Here is a 14,546-nt window from a genome sequence, read left to right on the forward strand (position 1 = left end):
TGAAACAAAAGAAATCCTAAGTCTGACACACAATGTCATGTTTAAATTCCCCTTTCTCCAAAATGTAAAATAAATGTGCTTCCATCTTCTAAAATACTATGGGACTAAACAACCTTTTGTAATGCTAAGGAAATGCCAGTATTCTCATTGATTTAGGAGAGGGATGTTCTGGTCATAAAAAGATGCTGTGTCTCAGAAACACTTAAATACTCTTAAGCTAGAAATAGAGGGGAAAAGAATGCCTCCCTGCATCTCCCCTCAACTGAAGTCCTCCTTTCTTAGCCTGATTTCCGATGAAATCTCTGAATGCCTACAGTTATTTGGCCATCCTCAAAAGTGCAACTTATCCTGACGTCTCAAGGGACGGAAAAGTTACCGAAGTCCAAGGAATGAGTCACTTTGCTCAAATTTGATGAGTAATCTCAGGTGTCATGAAACCCAGTTTCAAAGGAGAGGGGAGGGGGCGTCAGATCTGCAGACGGAAGCAGGCCGCTCCCGATTGGATGGCGAGACCTCGATTTTCCTAAAATTGCGTCATTTAGAACCCAATTGGGTCCAGATGTTATGGGCATCGACGAGTTACCGTCTCGGAAACTCTCAATCACGCAAGCGAAAGGAGAGGAGGCGGCTAATTAAATATTGAGCAGAAAGTCGCGTGGGGAGAATGTCACGTGGGTTTGGAGGCTCGAGGAGGCTGGGATAAATACCGCAAGGCACTCAGCAGGCGAAAGAGCGCGCTCGGACCTCCTCCTTCCCGCAGCCACCGAGAGTGCGGAGCGACCAGCGTGCACTCGGAGGAACCAGAGGAACACAGCACCCCGCGGGACTGTCAGTCGCAGTAAGTACCCGCGCAGTGCCGGCCGCGGCTGCCCGGGTCACTCCACCCCGCATCTGTCCGAGGTGGCCGCGCTGGGTGCGCCGCTGCGGTGAGGGACAGTGGGGAGACTGGCTTCCCAAACGCCAACGCCCCTCTTTGTCTTCCACCTGCAGAGTTTCCTGGTTTGAAGGTGTGGGTTGGTGGGTTAGAGGGCCGAGGGAGTTGGGATTCAGGGAGAAGAGGGTTGGAGAATCTTTGGGACGCGATTCTCTCGCCTAACGGGTGCAGGTGAGACTTTAGTCCTTGTATTTTTGATCTTAGTTCATCCGTTGTGGGGCAGAAAATTCTGTTGCTCTAACTCTTGGATAACCACCCCTAATAGATATATTATTTCTCTCTTTGGTCTCTTCTCCCACTACCCCTTCCCAGAAATTCAACATGAAAATCCTCGTGGCCTTGGCAGTCTTTTTTCTTGTCTCCACTCAGCTGTTTGCAGAAGAAATGGGAGCCAATGACGATCTGAATTACTGGTCCGACTGGTCCGACAGCGACCAGATCAAGGTGAGGCCCCTTCCCAGGACGGCCTGCACCCTTCTTCCTGGGCTCGGGAGCTGCCACCTTCCCACGCAGCAGCACCCTAGTTAACGTGGCAGGCACCGCGACCACGACGAGAGGCAGCGGATGCGTGCGGGAGGATGGAAAGGGGCGCTATTTCCCGGGTTCCTCACGGGATTTTGTGCCCACGATTCAAGTTTCTTCCCGAGGGCTGCACCGTCCAGCCCAGGAACTCCCTGCAGCAGGGATGCCCTCCCGGATGAGCCCGAGATCCCCACAAGATCATAAATCTTGTAAGATTTCATCCCCCAGGAATGGGGATTTCGGGGGCTCCGGTCCAGCTGCACTGCCCTAGCGTCTGGGCACGGGCAGAGGGCGCCTTGGTCGCGGGCAGCAGCGGGCACACGCGTGAGCTGCAGGGGGATTGGAGGGCCGGAGGCTGGAGGGAAGTTAATTTCCTGCCTTCATGTTTGTTTTGCGGACCTGAGGATGTAGCTTGAAGTTTCCCTTTAGAAACTCGTAGGCTACTGGCGCTGGGGAGCGCGCCTCGGGAAAAGGGTGAAAGTCGTCTATAAAACGTTGTCACCCTTCCCCACCGCAGCCCCAGCCCCAGATCACACACACCTGTGTGCATTTAGGGTGGTGAGGAGTCTACAAAGCCGACACCGAGACAAGACAAAGTCAGGTGGCGGCGCGGCAGATGAGGGAAGGTCCCCGGGCTGGGAGGAAAGAACGGAAAGCGCTCGAGGCTTGAAGACGCCAAGCCAGCTGCTAACTCGCCCTGGCAGGCTAGCGGGGACCGGACGCGGGTTCGGCGAGGAGGGGCGCAGAGAGGGAGCGCCTCGGGAGGTACCCCGCTCAGCCCGAGCGTGGGGAAGGCTGCCTCCCCCCGCCTCGGGGCCGGAGTACAGCGGGAAGGGCTCGGGTTGCTGGGTGCCTCGCTCCGGTTGCCTTACACGCCCTTTGTCCGTGCTTTTGTCCCCCAGGAGGAACTGCCTGAGCCCTTTGAGCATCTTCTGCAGAGAATCGCCCGGAGACCCAAGCCTCAGCAGTTCTTTGGATTAATGGGCAAACGGGATGCTGGTGAGATGGGCGACCGTCCCTAGGTGTCTTGGGCAGCCCGCCCTGTCTGCTCACTCCTTCTCGGAGTACCCCAGGGTCTCTCGCTCTGAATAGAGATTTCCACTCCAACAGGGGTGTAACCCAGGCCCGACATTGGCCCACACCGCACTAAGGCGCGCACGGGCCCGCACGGGGAGGGAAATTCTGGTCGCATGCCTCACTGTATTCGAGTGAAGCGCTCCCTTGACTAAAGATCCAAACTGACAAAGGGAAGACACAGGCCTCCAGGGGTAGTACTGCGGTTGATCCAAGTGCATGTGGAACAGGATTTTGTAGCATTCCCTGAGGTGAGAGTAGATTTGTCTTGGGATAGAAATATTGTTTCCTTGAATTTATCGCACCGTCAGTGGAACATGTAATGACAATTCGTCTCTTGTCAGATTCCTCAATTGAAAAACAAGTGGCCCTGTTAAAGGCTCTTTATGGTAAACATTCCTATAAATCTTTATTTTACTATTGTGTAAAGCACATGTAGGAAAGTGAAATAAAATCTTTTATGGGCTGATATACAAGATCTAGATGATGCCTGTTTAATAAAGAGATGGATTTGCATACTCTCTCTCGGTCTCTCTGTCACTCTCTCGCTGTCACTCTCTGTCTCTCTCTGTCTCTCTCTGCCACTCTCTCTCTTTCTCTCTCTCTCTCAATGGGTGGCCAGTCTTGAAGGTGGGAAATACTACAGTCTTATAGTCAATAAGAGGTCTCAAAAGTCTCATAGTCCTAGGTTTGAATCCCATAGAAGGCACTTAATAAAAATTCCATTTGTTTGTTTAAATATTTAGTTTTTATTATTAATAAGTTGTTTAGCATTTATGGTTCTGCCTTATTCCTCAGGATAATATATAGATAGAAAATGTTACATATTTTGATAATCAAATTATTTTATAAAAGATATAATGTAGCATCTTTAAAAACAAATGTATATGTATTTGCTAATTTTATCTTTCTTTTAGGACATGGCCAGATCTCTCACAAAAGTAAGTTCAAAATTGTTTTGACATTTATCAAATTTAAATGTAAAATTATATTGAATTTCACTTTATTTATCTTACCTTGTTTTCTGTCATAACCCTAAGGCTTAATATGTTTAATGAAGACAATATAAGAATGGGGGAGATTCGTATTACATCCAGAATATGGTTGTTTAAACCTGTGTTGTTTAGACATATTGTACTTAGCAAAGAGGTGCGTTATATTAAAAAAGAAAAAAAAAGTCTTTTAAGTCCCTTAAATTGTTAGTTTTAGATAAGAATTTCAATCCTAGGATTAGAAATCTACTATACACATTTCTTCCCACTCACCCACCCCCTAAGCTTACTTTCACTGTAAACAAACAAACAAACAAACACAAAACCCCCACAAGCATTTATAGGCATCTTCTAACTCATTTTAGTATGCTTGGTCCAATAATGATGTCATTTATTAGGGTCATCCAGCAGCCAATTAAATGGAATGAGTGAGTGAATATGAGTAGAGAATCCACACTAAAAATGAAGATGGGTAGAGATGCAGTTTTTTAATCCCCTAATTGAATGGGAAAACTTGATCAGTAAAATATTTCTTAGGGCAGCAAAGATGGCAAAATTATGGTACGTGAAGGTCATTAGATTTGTTTCTCAGTTAATGGAGCCAGAGTTGACAAGAAGTGGCAAGGGTCTATCTTCATCATATTGTTCACTCACGTACCCTGTCGTGAATTTGGTGCATTGGGTGGCAGAGCAGGCCGCGTTAATGTAGCAGCTGTATTCTCAACCATTGAAATAAAAACCAAGAGAAATTCTGTCACTGGCATTAAACTAGTAACCTTTCCGAAGAGTTCATCTTTGAAAAATAAATAAATAGTATTCATATTTACTTTCTAAGGATTTGACTTTGAAGGGAATTATATATAAAAATTCTATGTAATAAAAAATGTACTCTATTCATGTCAAAACTAATACACTTTTCTGAAAGGAGTATCTTTTAATATCCAATAAAGTAAAAACAGTGACCTTTTAGAAGATTATAATCATCAAGGAATCTGATTTTAATTAAGGTCTACTTGCTGAGAAGTACAACTTATTAATAACACAAGGAAATATGCTTGGATATTTCACTCTCACACAAATGTGAAATTGACTTCCTAAAAAATCAAAGCTAGCTCAAATGACAATATTTTATATAAAATATATTTTAGAACCTTACATAATAGATAAAATATAATATGAATAAAGAGTGCTTGCTAATATTAAATATAGAATTGAGAAAAGTACTTTCATTGTATTGTGTTAGTGTAATTTCTAAAACTTTTAAGGAATCTTTATTTCTTCAGTCTCACCAAAACTTTAAGTAGAAAGATATTTATTATACAGACATATATTCAGAAGCTTGCTTTGTTCTAATTATAATAGTTTGTTTCCTCAAAGATATACATATTAAAATACCCCTAAATGTATTTTTCCAGGGCATAAAACAGATTCCTTTGTTGGACTAATGGGCAAAAGAGCTTTAAATTCTGGTATGTATGAAATCATGACTGAAAATAGACAGTATCTCAAATCTATTTCTATATTTTCCTAAGACATAGTTTTTAAAATATTAAAAAGGAGTAGTAGATACAAAAATGAGTATTATGGTGAAAAAATTTAATTGTTATAACCACAAATGGATTTATGGGTAGTTAAGCTAATATTACCACAGTATCTGTCTATTTCTCTCCAATCACCATTCTTACCAGTGTCTGCCCCATTTAATCATTACCCAACCTGAATCTTTGGGTTAGTCCTATATTCTTTCCTATAAATCTGTTAAATAAGCCTTGTTTAACCTTACTGAACTAAGGGGCAGTGGGGAGTGCAGGGAAGAATGAGGCTAATTTTCACTTATCAAAGTAATTTGAAAGTTTTAAAAGACATTACATCTGGCGATCTTCCAACACAAACATAAATTCACAAAACAAATTCTTTATACAAATTAATCACTTTTTTGAAGTTGTAGAAATTCAAAATCTAAACATCCTGATGGATGTTGGAGAGGATGTGAGTGACATGGTTTATTCCAGTACTTTCAAAAAGAAACACAATTAAATATCCTTGAGTGTTGTAAATTGGTTCTGGCTATAAACTCCTTAGAGAGAAAGGATGCCACAATTCTCATTTTAATTCTGAACAACTTTTTCATATGATATAAAGGCTGCAGGTTTCCTCCTCTTCAGTTTCCATCTTCTTTGTAAATACCATATATATATATATCTAAAAACCATTATTAGTTAACTCATTCATCACACTGATTTCAAGGTAAATAAACCCTATATCATTTTAATAGAAGATCACTTTTTGTTAAGACCTTATAGCTCTTACCTCCAGGGCTTCTTGGAAAAGCTATTCAAATTCTATTTTGCCTTCAGTGAAAATAGAATTAAAATACTAAATATGTAATTAATTAGAAAGTAATCAGCAGCTGTCTTACCCATTTATAATATTTCTAGTTTCTAGACAATCTATAAGATGTGCTGGCTTAATTCTTAATTGTCTGGATCTTAGGAAAAATAATTATCCTAGTGTTTTTTAATGGAGATTTTTTCTTTATTGTGAAATGGGTACAACAAATAAAACCACTTTCTGTGGGGCAAAAGTTAAAACCCACGATGCAAAAGAAAAGTTAACGCAATCTGGGCTACAGCAGAAGCCAGAGAATATATTCATATAATTGAAAAGTTCTAAGCACTTCATAATTGACCTTTTGATACATAATTTCTAATAAATTTGGAATTTGTAGTTCCTGGTGTTGAAGTCCGCTGGACAAGCTATCCCAGTGTTTTTACTGGGTCCCCATTTTCTATTTAGACACTACCTTTGCATTTTCTCACCAGTCATTTTGGGCTGCCGAAGGATAAGTGAAGTGTAAGAAATTATCAATGTGCCTTAATGAAAAACTTGTAATTGTTTTATTAATATGTATTATCTTCCCAGTTTTGGAAATGAAGTATACATTTAAACCACAATGGCTTTTATTTGTATCAGTACATACTAGTCCTCACTTAACTGTAGTTTTCTTGATAATCATATTAGTCATCAACTTTCCATTTCCAGAACTGATATAGGTTTCAGAACATGCTTAACGTTACAAATAATGTAGATATTGTACAAGTTAGAACAGATTAAATACTATTAAATGTACTTAAAATAATAACATGATTGTAAGTAGTGATACATAGAATCACTGTAATGAATCAGGATCAATTTATAACTAAATCTTTGTTCCTCCATTTTAGTTAAGAAAATATAAATAGGTGAAAAATGGGCAAACATGTGATCTGATCCACAGTCAATCAGGGATGTTTTTGTATACCTCATTGAGGCAAGGTTATCATAGCTTTAATCTACAGCCATCTGATCTTTACCCACTCATGGTCAGGGACCCCTTTGACAATCTGATAAATCTAGATAGATGCCCTTTCCCAGAGAAAACCTCATCAACTCATACACTCAAAAATTTATATCAGGCTTCAGAGGGTTCAAAGACCAGGTAAGAAACTCTGCTTCCATGTAAGAGGACATTATGTTCCAGCTAAATCACTGTCTGTCTTTAGTTGGTTTACATTAGCTTTCATCTAATTTCTCTGAGGAACAGAGTCATGTTACCTAAAGCTTGTCAGAGACTGAACTTGGGCTATTCATCCTGTTCCTAATATAATCAAACCAGAATGAGAAATAAACTGTTTCCTTCCCTTAAGCCTGTCCAGTGTTGGCTCAGACTGTTCTGCCTCACAAGTGCATACTTAATTGATAAAAAATATGCAGCTTACTCTTGACCGCACTTAAAGGATAGTTGGGTGTTTAAGACCAGTATTAAAAGCAGGAAGTGATAACACTGGTGCCTTTACCTGCCTTCTCTGTCAACAAACCTTCTCACTGAGGAAACTGTTTAGAGTAGCACCTATTATTCCTACAGATCCTTCACAGATCTTTCCGCTGTTTTTGTTTACATTCAGTATTTTATACAGGCCATACTGAATTTCAAAAAACATAGTAGTTTCACTATACCATATGTCTAAGTCTATAGTTAAGATGATGAAAAATATCCCAAAATATCTTATCACAACAGTCTGATTTTTACCCCTTTGTGGTTACAGATCCCTTTGAAATTATATATAATATAATATAGCATATAATTTGGCATTTTTTTGTCCAGATAATCAATGTATCTAAGTTATTTGCTAGCTATATGTTAAATACCTTTGGAAGCAATAATTAACCCTTCACAGACCATTAAGGTGCTAGTGAAAAGTTAAACAGTATGGTATTTAGATGGCTCAACTGACTTACCTACGGTAAATGGGCTGTTTTTAGTCTTGAGGGCAATCCATCACTGGGAGGTATCCACAAGGGAGGAAGAGACCCCCACACAATTAGATGCCCCTTGAGCAGAGATCGGCAAACTTTTCCTGAAAAGAAACAGATTAGAAATATTTTAGGCTTTGTGAGCCATGTAGTCTCTGTTGCAACTACCCAAATCTGTTCTTTTAGGCCAAAGCAGCCATAGACAATATGTAAATGAATGAGTGTGTCTGTATTCCTGTAAACCCATTTATAAGAACAAATGGTTATTTTAGGCATTGTCCTTTCTATAATTCACTGTGGGTATCTGCCACTGCTTGAGAAAGCTGCTGAGAATCAACACTGCAATATATTGTGGAAATATGCTTTGGGGGCACGAAGTATATGATAAATGATGAAAGAAACTGAGTTCTGTGGTCAGATCATTTCCCATCAGGATAGAGACTGAGGCAGGATTGGAAGATATGCAAATTACATTCTTAGAAATACTTCTGTAAGGGAAAATGTCATTAGGAGTTTAGAATAAATTACTATATGCCCTGAACTTTAGTTGTGTAACTCCCTCAGTGAATTCACTTAAAAAACATTTTATCTCCTCTTTGTTTTCAGTGGCTTATGAAAGGAGTGCAATGCAGAATTATGAAAGAAGACGTTAATAAACTACCTGACGTTATTTATTCAGCTTCATTTGTGTCAATGGGCAAGGAAAGGTAAAATAAGACATGCACTATGAGGAATAATTATTTATTTAATAACAGTTGTTTGGGGTTGAAATTTCAAAAAGTGTTTATTTTTCATATTGTGCTAATATGTGTTGTAAACATGTTTTAATTCCAATATGACTCCCTTAAAATAGAAATAAGTGGTTATTTCTCAACAAAGCACAGTGTTCAATGAAATTGTAAAACCTGTCAATGATACAGTCCCTAAAGAAAAAAATCATTGCTTTGAAGCAGTCGTGTCAGCTACTGCGGAAACGGCGGGAAACTCCTGACAGTCTTGTGCTTTTCCTATTTGTTTCCATGGTGAAAATGTACTGAGATTTTGGTATTACACTATATTTGTATCTCTGAAGCATGTTTCATGTTTTGTGACTACATAGAGATGTTTTTAAAAGTTTTAATGTAATTCTAAAGTCTTCATTTCATTGTACGATGTGTTGTGATAGTTAACATTTTAAATAAAAGAAAAAATATCTTGAAGATTTTTGTCACATTCTTTTATTAACATTTGTGTCCAATTAGCAATCTTTCCTTTAATAGGTGAAATATGTTCAAAGCAATTTTGTCTAAAATGCAGTTTCTCTCTCTGTCATGCACTTTTTTTTTTTTGCTAAATCATTTGTCATGAGATCATTTATGAAGAACACAACTGCATTTTGGATTCCAAAGGGTAAAGGCTAAGTTCTGGTTTTATATGCTTTTGATTCCTTTTTACAAATAGGATAATAATCTATTTCAAAGATATATTTCACTGATTGTTTTCTTATTGAGTAAAACATCAGCTCACTACCATTTCAGCCCTGCTCAGAGCCCAGGTATAAATGCATCAGTGCCTGAGTCTCACTAGAATGAAGATAGCAAATCAAATTCTCACAAAGACTGTCGGAAGATGATACAGAAAGACGAGGTGTTGATAATAGGGCAACACCCTCACAGCAAAAATAACTCCTTTACAGCATTTCTAAGAAGTGCCTGTGAATTGCTAATACCTATAACACTCTGTCTGACAGAAGCACATGCATCAGGAATAAATATCGAGCATTGAGAGGGAGGCTTGTGCATTTTGATTGATAAATGTCCTTGGAATCATTTTCTGATTGCACAGAATATGTGAAGTATTGACCAGCAGTAAAACAATGCAGACAAGCACTGTTCAGTGAAGTAAAAAACATGAATGTAGCCTGGACTGGTGACTGTTGGTGAGCAATACAACCATTTGAAGGAGAGAAGAACTAAAGCATATTTTAACATTTATGTTTTCAATTAAATATATTTTTAAAAAACTCCAACTCATATTCCTTAGTACACAATACATCTAAATATGAAAAATTATATAATGGTAAGCAAAATGGAGAAAACCAGAGTCATCCCCTAGAGCCCCACTCCCCAACAGCAATGTTTAACATTCCATTGAATAATAATTATAATAAATAATCATTAGCTAAAATTATGTATATACTTAATCAATGATCGAAATATTTTCGTCATTATTATCATTTTACAGATGGGGTTATGAAGCTTAACAAAATGCTGGGGTCAGAGATTATAATATAATAGGAGTCAGGATTGGAAATAAACTGAGGGGGAAATAGAGCAAATCACTATCTAACAATGAAATTGATTAAGCAAACATATACTAAAACAACAGAATATACAGTCATTTAAAGTGGCATCATGGTGTATTTAACAATGTGGAACAACATATATGGTATGTTGTTAGACATAAAGCAGTATTTGTTATATTTATTTACATATATATATAGCTTGTCTGCATAGCTGTCGTAACAAGAGGAACAATTTTAGTGGATAAGCACATGGGACTCGGTATCATACCACTCAGGTTTGAATCTTGGCTCTATCATGTTACGAATGGCCTTGTAAAGATGGGCGAGTCCCTTAACTTTTCTTTGCCTTATTTTCCTCATCCGTAAAATTAGAATAACACTAGTACTTACTACATGGCATTCAGCTGATGCATTGTAAAGCTTTGAACACAATCTCTCACACACAGCAAACATCCAGTGAATGTTACCTGTTCCCATTGGAAGCTGCTGTTCAAAATGCCAGTGTGAAAATTAGTTCTATATTTTAACCATAAAACATTTTTATAGGCACTAAACACACTGAACAAGCAACAGCACGGGGTGGTATTTAAATCTTTGCCTCACAAATTAAATCCAGGCTATATCACAAATTCGCGGTGCTTTGTGCTGTTCATTGCCGCACTAGGTAGTCCCCATGGCCCCTTCTCACTCTGAAATTCTATAAATCCCTGTGGTATGATCCCACAGTGCTGCATCAAGACGTGCATTGGCGAACCTTCACTCATGCCTGCTTTCCCTCTAGGCCCAGAAACCCAGCGGCAACACAAATAGGAAAAGGGACAGAAACTTCAGTTTAAATTTCTGCTCAAAACATTTATTATTACTTTCTCTTTGTGCCATATTTTCTTTAGTTAAAGTAAGTTTTCTTCACCTATATTCTTTCTTAAGTATTTTATTCTGTTATGAAACAACAAAAAGACCAAATACCTAAACTTACCTATATACGTTACTGCTTTGGTTTTTGTTTGTTTTGTTTTTGTTTCCGTATTGGTCTGGGCCCAGGGTAAAAATAAATGATTTTCAAGTTAATTTGAGAAGGGGTTAATAAAGGGACTAGTTACAAAGTTACGGGCAGCATATAGAGAAGCTGGTAATGGTATATGGTTCTACATGCTATGTCCTTGGGAGTAACAGCTACTCCTACGCCAAAAAGATCAACTTGAGGAAATGAGAGTCCTTGTATGCAAAAGGCTGCTTGATGGCAGTGGTCTTCAGTAAAAGAGTGGAGCCAAAACAAGGTGTTCAAGTATGGGTGGGAGGAGGAGAGTGGGGTGGCCAGGGAATAAATATCCCATCCTCATTGCCACCCAGCTGTCTGATCTCCTGTTGGTACCTCCCACTGGGCAAACCCAACTGGAAAACAGAAGAGTAGGAGCCCTTGAATGCTGTCTACACAGGTAAGCAGCACATACAGGGCTCTTGCGCAGATGGGGAAAGCTGGCAGGTGCATTGGTGGGGTGGGGCAGGGGAGGAAGAAGGAAGATATTCAACACGTGTGCCCTGTTGTCTTGCTTGAATCGAAGAGAAATTAATAAGCAGAAATCCAAATAAAGGAAAGCATACAGTAACAAGAAAAGTCCTTCTTTATATCCCCAGGAATATAGTTTCACATGAATCCATCCAGACAGACAAAAATAAGAGTATCTTGTCTCAATTTGAGCATGTGCTGAAATCTCTTCTTCTAACACAAAATAATTATGAATGATTTTTAAGGAAGTTAGTATGTTGGGATTTGTGCAAAACACAGGAAAGATTTTTATTATATCAGAAATTATGTAAATCCCCAGAAAAGAAGCAGAACGGAAGCCACAACAGTAAGTCATAGTCCTAGCAGGAAATTGCAGAGGCTAGGGGGGAAGGTGCCAACCCCAGAATAAGGAATTGACCACTGCAGACAACAGACTTGCTAGCAATACTGGATGAGTATTGCAGCCATGAGATAAAGGGACAAAATATTCAAAACTCTTAAGGAAAACAGTGTTTAACCAAACTATCACTTAACAGTGAGGATGAATTTGTGGAAGAAGAAAAGCCAACTAAGAGCTGTTAGCTTAAGCCTTATTAAAACCATTGCAACATGAGAATAGCTCAAAATAGCTGTTCTGCTGAAGAGCAGGTAGTCTAAGGAATTTATATGTTAGATAAGCCAGGTGCAGCAGCTCATGCCTATAATCCCAGTGCTTCGGGAGGCTGAGACAGGAGGATTGCTTGAGGCCAAGAGTTTAAAACCAGCCTGATCTTAGAAAAGCAGGACCCCATTTCTACAAAAAACATAAATGAAACATTAGCTGGGCATGGTGGCACATGCCTGTAGTCCTAGCTATTCAGGGAGCGAGGTGGGAGAATAATTTGAGCCCAGGAGTTTGAGGTTAAGGTGAGCTGTGGTTGTGCTACCATATTTGAGCCTAGGTAACAGAGCAAGACCCTGTTTCTGAAAACAAATGAACAACAACAACAACAATACATATGAATTTACATGTTAGGTTGATGAAGGTCAGTCAATATTTCACTATATCCTGAAAATTGTCCACTGTTCCAATTCAGAGAAGGTATGGGGCTGTATTAATAATGAAACAAGATTCAGGTCCTGCAAGACTGAAGATAAGGTTCTACCAGCTGTTATCCAATTTGGGTCTGGCAGGAAAAGTAAGGAGAAAGAGGTGCTGGCCCAGATCTTACTAGGGTCAGTGAAATAAATTCAGTCATTCACCTTCTTTCACTAACTAAGGGCATTTTCACACATCTAAAACCTCAGAAAGTTTATGCCCACCTTCTTTGAAAAAATTACTAAGGACATATTTCAGCAAGAAAAAAACTATATCTGGGAGGAAATAATTATAAGAAATATGGTGAGCAAAGTAATTATTTTAAAAATATTGCTAAATTGAAGGGTTATGTATATATATGTGTGTTAAATAAACAATATAGAAGTAAAATCTGATAAGATGTCAACATGGGAGTTAGCTAGGGGAGAAGGAAGGACAGTATAAAAGGAAATGAATACATGCTAAATTTATTGTGTTACTGAGGAGGCTAGGACATAACCCAGACTTTTTTTTCAAAGAATGTGTAAGTTTCTGTGAGTGAGTTAAAAATATACACAGGTTAAAACTAAAAGAATAGATGAATAAGTAACTATCAAAACAGAAGAAGGAAAATGTTGCAAAGCACTATCTAATCCACAGAAGGAAAGAAAGTTTTTAAAAATCTTGGTTAAAAAAACTAACTAGGCCGGGCACTGTGGTTCACGCCTGTAATCCCAGCACTTTGGGAGGCCGAGGTGGGCGGATCACCTGAGGTCAGGAGTTCAAGATCAGCCTGGCCAACATGGTGAAACCCCGTCTCTAGTAAAAATACAAAATTAGCCGGGGTGTGGTGGTGGGTGCCTGTACTTCCAGCTACTTCGGAGGCTGAGACAGGAGAATTGCTTGAACCCGGGAGGCAGAGGTTGCAGTGAGCTGAGATCATGCCACTGCACTCTAGCCTGGGCAGAAAGAGCAAAACTCCATTTCAAAAAAGCAAACAAACAAACAAAACAAAACCTAACTAAACATTAATATTTGCATAAATATGAGTAGCTTTATTAGACCTAATAAAAGACAGAGATTTCAGGTTGCTAAAAAGATCAAAAAATGTAGCTATATATTATTTACCAAAAGACAAACCTGAAAAAAAATAGAAAAGTGTTAAAAAATAAAGGGATATTTTAAAAATCTGCCAAATACTAACATAATGATTATATAGCAATTTTACTGTCATATGAGTCAGTAAAAAATTTTCCTGGTAAAAATTCCAGGAAATCAAAAATGATTATGAATATCGATAAAAGGAATAATCTACTAAGAACACATAACAGCTTCAAACCTTTATGAATATGAAGTTAATTCAAAATATATAAAGGAGGCTCGGCACAGTGGCTCACACCTGTAAACCCTGCACTTTGGGAAGCCAGGAAAGAAGGGTTGCCTGAGTCCAGGAGTTTGAGACTAGCCTAGGAAACATAGCAAGATCTCATCTTTACCAGAAAGATTTTTAAAAATTGTGTGTATGTGTGTGTGTGTGTGTATATATACACACACACACACATATATATACATACACACACACATATTTTTACTGGTAATTGTGAAGAATGCTGCAATGAGCATAGGAATGCAGGTATCTCTTCAATGTACTGATTTCGTTTTTTAAAATACATATATACCCAGAAGTGGGATTGCTGGATCATATAGTAGTTCTGGTTTTAAATTTTTGAGAAATCTCCATATTGTTTTCCATAAGTTGTACTGATCTACATTCCCACCAATAGTGTACAAAGTTTTCCTTTTCTCCACATCCTTGCAACACTTGTATTTTGTCTTTTAGATAATATAGTCATTCTATTATAAGAAGTGTGTATATATATGCC

At 38.7% G+C, this 14,546-nt stretch overlaps 1 protein-coding gene across 4 annotated transcripts; it reads left to right on the forward strand.

The window, feature by feature from the left end:
* The first annotated feature begins 556 nt into the window (after positions 1 to 556).
* On the forward strand, positions 557 to 9,014 carry TAC1 (tachykinin precursor 1). 4 transcript variants are annotated; one of them, XM_003896287.2, is made up of 7 exons: positions 557 to 838; positions 1,247 to 1,378; positions 2,359 to 2,455; positions 2,875 to 2,919; positions 3,448 to 3,471; positions 4,938 to 4,991; positions 8,422 to 9,014. In XM_003896287.2, the coding sequence occupies exons 2-7, from the start codon at positions 1,256 to 1,258 to the stop codon at positions 8,466 to 8,468; spliced, it is 390 nt and encodes a 129-aa protein (XP_003896336.1). In that variant the 5' UTR covers positions 557 to 838; positions 1,247 to 1,255; the 3' UTR covers positions 8,469 to 9,014. The 4 variants fall into 4 exon arrangements, with proteins under 4 accessions (XP_003896336.1, XP_009201623.1, XP_003896338.1 ...); XM_003896289.4 differs by lacking the exon at positions 4,938 to 4,991 and having other exon boundaries at positions 619 to 838; XM_003896288.4 differs by lacking the exon at positions 2,875 to 2,919 and having other exon boundaries at positions 623 to 838.
* The last annotated feature ends 5,532 nt before the right edge of the window (positions 9,015 to 14,546 follow it).

Source organism: Papio anubis, chromosome 4 (assembly GCF_008728515.1).
Source record: "Papio anubis isolate 15944 chromosome 4, Panubis1.0, whole genome shotgun sequence".
NCBI classification, from domain to species: Eukaryota; Metazoa; Chordata; class Mammalia; order Primates; family Cercopithecidae; genus Papio; species Papio anubis.

Coding starts and splice junctions, on each gene's coding strand:
- TAC1 (XM_003896287.2), top strand. CDS start 1,256: ATGAAAATCCTCGTGGCCTTGGCAGTCTTTTTTCTTGTCTCCACTCAG. Junction 1,379..2,358: donor CCGACAGCGACCAGATCAAG/GTGAGGCCCCTT, acceptor TTTGTCCCCCAG/GAGGAACTGCCTGAGCCCTT. Junction 2,920..3,447: donor CCTGTTAAAGGCTCTTTATG/GTAAACATTCCT, acceptor TCTTTCTTTTAG/GACATGGCCAGATCTCTCAC.